This window comes from Hemitrygon akajei, chromosome 3 (assembly GCF_048418815.1).
Source record: "Hemitrygon akajei chromosome 3, sHemAka1.3, whole genome shotgun sequence".
Lineage (NCBI taxonomy): Eukaryota > Metazoa > Chordata > Chondrichthyes > Myliobatiformes > Dasyatidae > Hemitrygon > Hemitrygon akajei.
The window spans coordinates 193,544,017-193,555,633 of record NC_133126.1 but is presented as its reverse complement, the minus strand read 5'-3'; the positions used below and the strand labels follow the sequence as shown (position 1 = coordinate 193,555,633).

Genomic DNA, 11,617 nt, shown 5'->3' with positions numbered 1-11,617 from the left:
AACATTGAGCAGGGAGATCGGCCTGTACGAGGAACACTCTGTTGGGTCTTTGCCCTTTTTTAAAAGAAGAATAATAGATGCCTCATTGAAAGAGGGTGGCAATTTGCCGTAATTAAACGAGTCAGATAATACTGAAAGTAACTGAGGAGAGAGAAGTGAGGAGAATGATTTATAAAATTCCACAGGGAACCCATCAGGTCCAGGAGATTTCCCTGAGGACAGTGCAGAAATTGCAAAATATATTTCTTCTAGTGATATAGGCGCATTGAGTTTGGCTTTGAAATCAGATGAAAGTGAGGGGATATTCAGATTCTGCAAAAATTGATCCACAGAGATATTGTCATTCAGGGATTCAGAGGAATAAAGCCGAGAATAAAAATTTTTAAATGCGTCATTAATTTCTAAATGATCCGATGTAAAGTCTCCGTTCTCCTTCCGGATCTTTGTAATATGTTGTTTGGCTTTGGAACGCCTCAGCTGATTGGCTAGGAATTTACTAGACTTATCCCCATGAATGTAAAAGCGGCTCTTGCTTTCGAGAAGTTGGCGTTCGACAGGTTGAGTGGACAGAAGGTTAAATTTAGTTTGGAGTTCAACGCGCTTCTTGTATAATTCAGGGTTCTTAGTTTGGGCATATAATTGATCCACATCTTTAATCTGGTTAATGAGGTCTGCTCGATCTGCACGGGATCTTCTATTGAGATTTGCTGTGTAAGAGATTATTTGACCCCTCAAATATGCTTTCATGGCATCCCAGACAATCTGGGATGGCACTTCAGGTGATGTATTAGTGTTAAAATAGAAGGTTATCTGGTCTTTAATAAATTTTACGAAATCATCATCCGATAATAAAGTTGAATCGAACCGCCAGTGTTTGTTCCTCTGAGGGAGACCGGGAAAGTTCAGAGAGAGGGTAATTGGGGGCATGGTCAGAAATCAGTATACTCTGATAGTCACAAGTGTGGGCAAATGGGATAAGTTGGTTATCGAGTAGGAAATAGTCAATTCTAGTGAAGGTATGGTGAACATGTGAGAAAAAGGAATAATCTCTCTCCGTAGGATGGAGGAAACGCCATATATCAGAGATACCAAAATTAGAGAGAAACGACTGAATAGCTAAGGCAGATTTGGTAGGTGATCTGGTAACAGAGGACGATCGGTCCAGTTTAGGATCCAACCAACAGTTAAAGTCACCAACCAATATAAGAGAGTATGAGTTTAAGTCTGGTAGTGAGGAAAAAAACCGTTCAAAAAAGTTAACATGATCAAAGTTGGGGGCATACAGATTTGCTAGTGCAACTTTAGTGTTATATAGTTTACCAGAAACAATAATAAAACGGCCATTTGTGTCCGATATTTTATTATGGAGTTCAAAAGGAATATTTGAGTTAATAAGAATGGAGACTCCCCTAGCTTTAGCGGCAAAGGATGAATGAAAATGCTGACCCGCCCACTTTGACAGAAGCCGGGAGTTATCAAAACAACGAATATGAGTTTCTTGGAGGAAAGCAAAGTCAGCTTTGAGTTGTTTAATATGTGAGAATACCTTCCTCCTTTTAACAGGGTGGTTCAGTCCCTTTACATTCCAGCTCACAAATTTAAGTGCACTAGCCATTCTCAATTACTAATGCATAAAAGGCAGCAGGCATATAAAAAATCAAGCGGTACAATAGCAGTCTGGGAGCAGAGATGTAAACATAGATTCGTAAGGTCAAAATATAAACATGTCCTAAACAATAAAGAAATGTTGGAACTGGAAAATTCACCCCACCCACACAACCCAAAACTAGACGGCTACCAAAACAAGTAGCTAGCTCTACCAAAAAAATTAACCCAAATACAACTTCCAGATCTGTGTCATTGACAGCAGTTCCGTATAAATGCTATAACAAACAGTAACTAGTTTATGCACTAGAAAACACAACTACAGATTAGAACACCTTCTGCCGAAATATACAACTTAATACAGAGAAAATCGGAAGAAAACCAAAACTAACCTACCCGCGAAATATTATAGAAGAATAAAGTAAGAGAAAGGGGAAAAAAAAGGTAAGAAGGAAAAAGAAAAAAAAGAGGAAGGGGAAAATTATCAATTCAAGACGAGTAATTATCAACCATTTACCGAGAAGGGAGAGAAAAAAAATTTAGAGAATGGAAAAAAAGGGGGTGAAGAAAAGAAAAAGATAAAATAAATAAATATTTAAAACAGAGGAAAAATAAATCAGCAGTTGAACTGTGAACCGACAAACAGGGAGGCCTTCACTAAAGACTTCGAACCTCCAAAACAAGTTAGAATTAGTTGTAGAACTCTGTAGGTAAAGTTATACAGAGGTAAAAATAGATTACACACACACCAAATCCTGGGAGAGATTGTCAACAGCATTTAGAGTTTCAGAGATTAATGTCTGAGTGATTCAAGTGAATTCCGAGTCTAGAGAAAGTAGTTTTACTACGAGGAGTACTTATCCACCATTTTAGGAGGTCCGATCAGATTCCGAAGATGACTGGATAGCCGGAAGACTTGCCCCAGACGCTTCAGCTTCCCTCGCTGATTTGAACCACTTGAATACCCCGGTATAAAACTTGATTCTTAGGTCAGCAAGGTTACGAAAGGAAGGTTTGAAACCACGATCAAAAAGCACTTTCATTACGCCTTTATACTCAGCGCGCTTCTTTAAGGTCTGGGGTGCAAAATCTTCCACAAAGCGAATGGTTGTATCCTGGAAAGAAAAAGAGCCTCTGCGACGTGCCTCCACAATCAGACTGTGTTTTACCTGGCATCGATGGAAACACAAGATTACTGGTCGCGGGCGGGAGCCCAGAATTTCAGGGGGAACGTAAACTCTGTGTGCCCGTTCGAGCTCGGGCGGCTTCGGAAGGAAATCTTTCCCGAATACCTCACAGAGAAACTCGGCGAAAAACTTCACGGTTGACCCCTTCTCAGTTGCCTCTGGTAATCCCAGAATTCTGATGTTGCAGCGTCTGCTGCGATTTTCGAGATCCACCATTTTGGAAAGAAATTTGTTGGATTTTTCCTCTAAGCTGGAACAGAGAGTCTCGAAGTATCGAACCCGACTTTCTAAAGCTTCAGAAGTCGAATCGATGCGAGATAAGTGTTCAGCATGTTTGTCCACTTTATCGTTGATGCGATCCAGTTTCTCTTCTAACTGTTTGAAAGCGGTTTTAAGTTCCTTTAAGATTTCGTCTCGGAGATTTTCAAGCGCCTCCATCGTCACGTCCGACGAGGTCATAGTTTATTTTCTCCCGGATTTAGAACTCTTGCTAGGCATTGTAGGTTAGATATATTCACAGGCAAGTAAAAGATACCGAAATAATTCCTAACTAAGCTTTAAAAAATGGAGACATTTAGTGCAAAGGTAGCGACAGTAACGGAACAAAAGTTCGGAGCAGCTAAGCAATCCCCATCTTACCGGAAGTCCTCGATCCCTGACTTTTTCTGAAATTTCAACAACGTCTCTCCCTACACCGTCTTCACGTCTGTACTGCCGTTCTGACCCTTTTCCCAGCAACATTAGTTTAAACCCTCACCGTGTGTCACCAGAGAATCTTCGTGCTAGCATTTCAATCCCCCCCCCCCCCCAATTCAGGTGAAAAACATGTGCTCGGTACAGGTCCCACATTCCTTGGAAGAGAGACTAATAATCCAAAATTCTGACAGACTTTCATCGTACACCAACTTCTCAGCCACTTAGTAAACTGTATGATCTTGCTAATTCTAGCCTCACCAGCAGCTGGCATGGGCAGGAATCCTCAGATCACAACCCTGCAAGTCCTGTGCTTTAACTGAGGACTTTAGTCCCTGAACTCACTTAGCAGAAAACCGTCTCTCTTCCTACTTATTTTATAAACCACGACATCTCGATGCTCACTTGTCCACGTAGGAATGCTGTCGAATCGTTCCGAAATGTCCCAGACCCTAGCACCCGAGGGGGGAGCATACCAACCGGAAATCTCGTCCTCGTACACAGAAACTCCTTTCTGATCCATCAACTAACAAATCTGCTATCACCACAGATCACCTATTTTCCTCTGTTCCATTCAGAGCCATAGAACCAAACTCAGTCCAGATCCCTGACCACCGTGACTTTCCTCTATTAGATCATTCCCACAATGGTATTCAAATTGGTACACTTACAGTGGTGGTGGTGGCTACATTAGTACTCTCGACAGGCTATTCAGCTCCATTCTCCTACCTGACTGTTACCCAGTCTCCTATCTCTTGTACTTGAGGCATAACTACTTCTCTATATGTCGAACCTATAACCTTCTCAGCCTCCCAAATGATCCAAAGTTCATCTTGTTCCAGCTCCAGCTCCTTAATGCGGAGTGTTAAATGTTTAAGGGCGACTTAAGCAGGACATAAGGGGAGGGCTTTCAATATTCAGCTTGTGGCAAAAGTGTAGAACAAGAGGCATCGCAAATGGTGGATGCGTTTTGATCCGGGTTGGTGCGGGGTCGATGTCAACATTTAACAGAACATGTGGAGGTACATGGATGGACGGATTATGGAGGGATATGGTCCGATTGCATATCGATAAGAGTCGGCAGAGACTAGAATTTGAGATGATGGGTGGAGGGTGAAAGGTGAATTGTTTAAGGAGAACATCGGGGAAATGTCTTCAGACAGACAGACATGCTTTATTGATCCCGAGGGAAATTGGGTTGTGTTACAGTCGCACCAACCAAGAATAGTGTAGAAGTATAGCAATACAAAACCATAATAATTAGATATTAAGTAAAATATTCCAAATGGAAATAAGTCCAGGTCCAGCTTATTGGCTCAGGGTGACTGACACTCCGAGGAATGAGTTCTAAAGTTTGATGGCCACAGACAGGATTGACTTCCTATGACGCTCAGTGTTGCATCTTGGTGGAATGAGTCTCTGGCTGAACGTACTCCTGTGCCTTACAAGTACATTATGAAGTGGATGGGAGACATTCTCCAAGATGGCACGCGACTTGAACAACATCCTCTTTTCAGACATCACCGTCAGAGAGTCCAGCTACACCCCCACAACGTCACTGGCCTTACGAATGAGTTTGTTGATTCTTTTGGTGTCTGCTACTCTCAGCCTGCTGCCCCAGCACACAACAGCAAACATGATAGCACTGGCCACCACAGACTCGCACAGAGGGTGGTGAGAGTTTGGAACAAGTTGCCAGCAAAAGTGGTGGATGCAGATTCAATTTCAACATTTGATAGAAATTTAAATATTTACATGAATGGAAGAGGTCCGGGTGCACGTCAATGTGACCAGGCAGAGGAATACATTGCCACGGATTTGATGGCGAATTCGTCTGGATCTGTGCTACAATGTTCTCTAACTCCATGACTGCATATAGATTAAACAAGTTCTGTATCTACGAGTGTTGAATATCACAGATATTGGACTAATTGAGAAAAGGGTGGCTTTTAAGCCAAATTCATATTGGCAAAGACGATGTGAATTTCTCACTACAAAATGAATTGCGAAATAATGAAGGGGAGATGGGCGGTATTCAAAACTGAAATTATTCAAACACCATGGGACCTGCATAGTTTATTTTTCTCATTGAGAGATTCATTTTTATTCCGACATCAGAGGAACAGATTGCACTTTACACTGAATAATGTAAAAGCTAATATATTTCGAATGCTTCTGCTCGCGATAATTTCATTCCCTTTCAGACAGTGAAATACGTTCGCAATATATGAATCACGGACCCACCAATTGATAAGCAAATAGGGGATGCATACTGATAGGGAATGAATTAAACATATCTTCTTGTACAGTGCAAAATGAGTGCATCAAAAAAAATCATCAATATTCCCATTTAAAATTCACGATGCCAGTAATTTCGAAGAATGCAAAATAAATAACACGGATATAATATTATAATACAAGTACACTTTGCCAACAAATTTACTCCACAGCCGCATATTCCCATTGTTATGATATTGCATTTTATTCTTTACCAGCACTGCACTTTCTCGGCAGATTTTGAATATTGTGCATTTTCATTGCAGTATATTGTTCTACCTCATTGCACACTTTTATTAAGTGATCCTTATAAAGAGTATGATAGACAGGTTTTTCAGTGCCTTTTGGTACATGAAAAAAATTATGAACCATTATCAGTAAACTACTGTCAATGCTTCTTCACGATTTACGAACACACCTTTCCCATTAAATGCTTCTTTGTATTTCTCTCCGGCTTCAGCAATATGATGTAACATTTTGGTGCAAAGATACAGAAAAGTAAGCCGAAACTGGAAGCCAAAATTGCGAACACTTCCACGGCCACAGTGAATTTCCCGGGAGAACTGACATAAGCTGGAATGAAAGATATCCAAACAGCGCAGAAAATTAACATGCTAAATGTGATATATTTCGCCTCGTTGAAATTGTCCGGCAAATTTCGTGCCAAAAAGGCAACGGCAAAGCAAACCAATGACAGGCAGCCAATGTAACCCAGAACGCAGTAAAATGCTACATCCGATCCCACGTCACATTCCAGAAGGATTACTTCTTTCGAATAGGCCATGTTTTTGACAGGGAAGGGTGGTGATTTGATGAGCCAGACGGTACATATTATGCATTGTAACAGTGTAAGAAGAAACACAGTCAGGCGTTGTTGTCGGGGACCAAACCTCTTGGCCACATTATTGCTGGGTTGTTTTGCCTGAAATGCCATCACCACAACAATCGTCTTGCCCAAAACACAGGAGACACAAAGGACGAAAGTAATACCAAACATGGTGTGGCGTAACATACAGGACCACGCGGACGGCTCGCCAATGAATGTGATTGAACAGAGGAAGCACAGGCTCAGTGCGAGGAGAAGAAGGAAGCTGAGCTCCGAATTGTTGGCCTTCACGATCGGAGTGTCTTTGTGAAGCACGAAAATGCCACCTACCGTGGCAGTGATGCAACTTCCGATCAGCGCCAAGGTCGTCAGAACGATCCCCATCACTTCGGCAAAGGAAAGAAAGTCAAGCTGCTTCTGTATGCATTTGTCTTGCCGGTCGTTGGACCAGGAATCTTTGGGGCACCTCATGCATTCAATTGAATCTTGAAGGAGGGAAGTGAAAGGTGATTTAAAAAGTGGACTGCAGATTCTTGAAAACACGTTAGCAATGAAAATATTTCTTGTCCATACCTGTTGTGTTACTGATCGCCCCCTCCGCGCAAGGAATGCAATCAAAGCAACAAATCGGCTGTCCCTTACGAGCTGCCTTTCTTGTTCCAGGGGAACAGCTGTTCGAACAAACGGCCCGGGGGACCTCGGAGCAAATAGTGGTGTTATATTACTGCATTTTCTTTTTGAATGAACTTTCAACGAGATAGAATCAAAAGCGAGATGGCATTGGGTTTGAGAGGGGAAAGATTTAAAGGACTGATTCGAGTGGCAACTTCTTCACACACAGCATATTGGGTACATGGATCTAGCTTCTGGAAGAACTGGTTGAGGCAGGTGCAATAACAATTTGTAGAAGGTACTTGGACAATTATATGCAGGAGAAAGGATCAGGGGAATATCGATCAAATGGGGGAATAGGCGGCAATATTTGGTTTGTATCTGGGTCTGCACCGAGGGATTGGAACAAAAGGCCTGTTGTGTTGTTGTCTAAATCAAGCACTCTGATGTTCTATGCGATGGGTGAACATACATGCATGGTGTTGTTAGGATAAATTATTATTGCGAAATTTCCGCCAGTATTTCGCAGAAATATAAACGCATTTTTGATGATAATTACCGGCGACGAAAGCATATGGCTGGTAACAGCAATTTCTAAAATTGGAGTGAAAGAGAGATGTATGTATAGAAGATGGATGGATAGATAGACAGACTGCCTAAGAACAAATTTGGATTCGTAGGATGTTTAAATATAATATTGTTTTTGGTACTTGTTCTTGTGTAGAATTGTTCGTAATTTGGTCGTTAGTAACTGGGGGACAGTGTGTAATTATTTTGTTAAATTTCTTCACCAACCACGTTGCTATATTACAGAAAGAAAGTTGGCATTGATGCTTCAAATTGAATTTCTTAACACAGCGGACAGATTTCCATGCATTACCTCTCTACGACCACCAATCCAAACAATAGAACCTTCATTTATCATGATTTGCTGGCCTGATGGTGCGGAACGGTCATAATGTCCAACGATCAAAACAGCGGCATTCCCCTTGCTATTCACCTGCCAGTTGACAATATCATACGTAGCCAACGAGTCTCCATTTTCGTCGAAATTTACTCTTTCCCCGAGGCGAGTTGTGAAATTTAGCGATTGCATGTAATGCAAAACCTATCAGAGGAAGACACAGATGATACAACCTGACATCTGACAACCAACATATTGTATGAGCATAGAAATTTAACTGGACTGCTTTAGAATAATTAGGTCAGTTCCACGTACCTGCCATGGCTCAAAATTTGAAATGCTTGCACAAGACTGATTCCCAAATGGACCTTCACCACTCTTGCACGAAAACATATTGTGAAGTGCATGGGCTATAGCATAGGTCGCTTCATAAACTTTGTTGGTCACCCTCAGTTGAGAAACCTCTGTGTAGGTGTTAGACACAGTCTTTAGGCTCTCCGTTCCTGCACATTGATGAGGCTGTACTGTAGGCGTTGTGCTACCTGTGATATTCTCGAATCTTTTCAGGCTACAGCCGAAGGTCTTTTCCCATAATTCTTCAATTAACACATTACCAGGATACGCAGATGGATGAAGGCTGGTTAAGAAGTCTTTGAACCCCGGGATATTCACGTTACGTATTGCGATTCCAATAGCACCCGTAACGAACTTCTTGTTCTCCTCTGGAGAAAGAAGCGAAGTGGCGATCCAAGCCTCACTCCCTACCCACTGGATGCCAGAAATATTTTGTCGAACAACTTCTTTCAATAGAATGGTCATATCGCCTTGAGCGAGAAAAGCCACCACGACTTTTGTAGACGCCGTTTGTATAATGCGGGTAACATGAAGTAATCTTTCTCGCGAATATGTCCTGTGAAAAGACTCGGAGAAAGCAATGCAAACGCCAAACTCCTGAACCGCCTCAGAGAAGGCCTGCATCCCAAAGTTGCCATAATCGTTGTCGCTCCATACTGTTCCAATCCAAGTCCATCCAAACCGCCTGACAAGTTGCGCCAAGGCTTTAGCCTGGTAGTAATCGCTTGGAATCGTTCGAAAGAAGGACGAAAATCGACGCCTATCGCTGAGACAGGCACATGTGGCGAAATAGCTAACCTGGTTAGAATCCATTATGCAGACAGTGAAACAGAGAAATTAGTTTAGTCTCGACAGTATGAAATCCGAGAAAAGGCCAATATCTATAGAGTGCTGCAATAAGCCAATTGCATATAGATATAGGTTCATCAATTAACACAGCATGGACATACACATTTCGGAACAGTTCTCCTATGCCATCCAATATACCCACTGACTTCGTTCCATTTACCTACATTTGGCCTCTAAAACCCTAAGCCCTTCTGGTCTATATACCTCTCCACGTCCCTGCTAAATGTTTTAATTTGCCTGGCTCAGATATTTCCTCTGGCTGCTCGTTCCTTATACTCGCTGCTTTCTGTGAGAAAAAGTTTCCCCTGAGCTTCCTTTCAAATCTTTCCCTTCTTGTCTGAAACTGATCGTCTCGAGTTCTTGATTCTCACACTCTATGGGGAATAAAGAAGCTCTGTATCAATGTTATCTCGATCTTGTGCAGTGGATGGGAGAGATACTTTAATGTTAGGGAAGCAGAAGGGAGAATACAAGAAAAACTTTGGTATCAATGATCAGGAACCAGTTTTCTATTCGCACCGTTAACATTTTCTATTTTAATTTCAGATTTCTGATGTGGCTAAGAAGGATCGACTTTTAACCTTTGATCTGTAAAGGCAGCCAAGAGCGAAATTAGCCATGAATCTGTTTAGCAGAGCAGGGCGCCACAGCCACGTGGACCATCCCTGCCCGCATTTCGCAGCTACGTATGCCTATCTCCATTTCGAGGCACCCGTAATTCCGTCATTGCAATTACAAATATATCTCTGCTCTAGATGTACGGGCCTAGATACCAAGGCCCCATAAACAGAAAGACATCACGCTAGGTCAATTAGCAGTCTGGATGGACGGATAAAAGTTCACCAGGAACTCGATAGCTTCAGTGGTTCCAACAGTGCGTGGTACAGGAAGGGTATATGTTTAACATTCATGAAAGAAACTATGAATAATTTATGTATTTTAATATGAATGGTGTTTATCTGACGCTATCTACCCATGACACTGCTGCAAGTAAGATATTCTTTGCACCTGTACACATATTTCCGGGTGCAGATAGCCATTGCACATACAATAGGGTATTTTAAGACACTTCTAGAGAGGTAGAGGGACCTTAGAAAAATAGAGGGCTATGTGGTAAGGAAATTCTGGGCAAATTCTAGAGTATGCGCTGTAGGTGTCTATGTTCTATATTCCATGTTCTAATAAAGAATCAGTGAGGCTCGAATCGTTCTCAATAAATTTTACTTCAATCGCTGCTGATTACTACAAGTGGTACTTCCTATTCCTTGCACCAAATCTATTCTTAAACTAAATGTGGCAGCGCTCTGGCATGCAAGTAACTGTAGGTAGAAGTACCGCACACATTGTAATCTGGAGGCACAACTAAGATGCCGGGCCATGTGAACAGATCAGACAGGATCTATTAAAGTGAATGGACTCTTGATCTCTTGAAACTCTTGATCTGGACTGGCAACACCAAGTCCCTTCTTCAAAACTGTCGTTTGATGGATCCACCGAAGATGAATGGTCTGCACGCGCAACCTGGTTTGTACAATGATCTCCAAGGATCCAGTCTTCAGCATCTCGTTTGTCAGGCTAGGTAGTGTGCTGCCTTGCAACACAGTTGAATCCCGACATCTGATGCTGTTGGTGTGGAGTTTTCACGTTCTTCCCGTGGCTGCACTGCTATACTCTCCGTCCTAGTCATATGCCGTAGGGGATATATGCAAATATATTGTAATGGAAACATGAAAAACAAAGCTATTTCACAACCATGAAATAAGAGCACTAGGTGTTGTAACTGGAGTCGCTTTGTAGACGCTGGCAGTAAAAGAATCATCTTACCATGGGAACTTTGAAAGGACCTATTGATGTCGCAACCGCCAGGGATAGTGAAGACCCCGATTCCGCCACGATGGCAGGGACCAATGAGCGCGGGGTACAGGACTGCAACTGGAATGTTGGGTCCAGTCCGTTGATCAGTTCGAAAGCCGCTTTCACTGAGAAGCGAGGTAGATTACATGAATCATAAATCCTGTAGCCAAGTGTAATATTCGGAAGCAGAACAGGACTCCTGTTTATCTCTTCAATAGCAAATATCATCGCCTGAATGAAGCGGAATACTCGAAATTCAAAACTGTAGGACAGAGATGCATGGTAAATTAATGAACTGGGAAGCTGGATCATTATAGTTACATTTGCAGAGCGGGTGCATTCGAGGCATGGAATTAAGCGTTAAGCTGGGACACACTGTCAGTGATGTTAAGAGTCAATTTTAATGCACTAAGTTTCGGCATAGAACCTGTCCGAGAGCCTTGGGTTCCATGCTTT

At 42.1% G+C, this 11,617-nt stretch overlaps 1 protein-coding gene across 1 annotated transcript; it reads right to left on the bottom strand.

Moving 5' to 3' along the window:
• Positions 1-6,168: 6,168 nt before the first annotated feature.
• Positions 6,169-11,389, bottom strand: LOC140724613 (extracellular calcium-sensing receptor-like). The gene is made up of 5 exons (XM_073039037.1): positions 11,132-11,389; positions 8,420-9,256; positions 8,081-8,308; positions 7,174-7,285; positions 6,169-7,073 (listed from the first exon to the last, which is right to left on the bottom strand). The coding sequence occupies exons 1-5, from the start codon at positions 11,387-11,389 to the stop codon at positions 6,169-6,171; spliced, it is 2,340 nt and encodes a 779-aa protein (XP_072895138.1).
• Between the last annotated feature and the right edge of the window lie 228 nt (positions 11,390-11,617).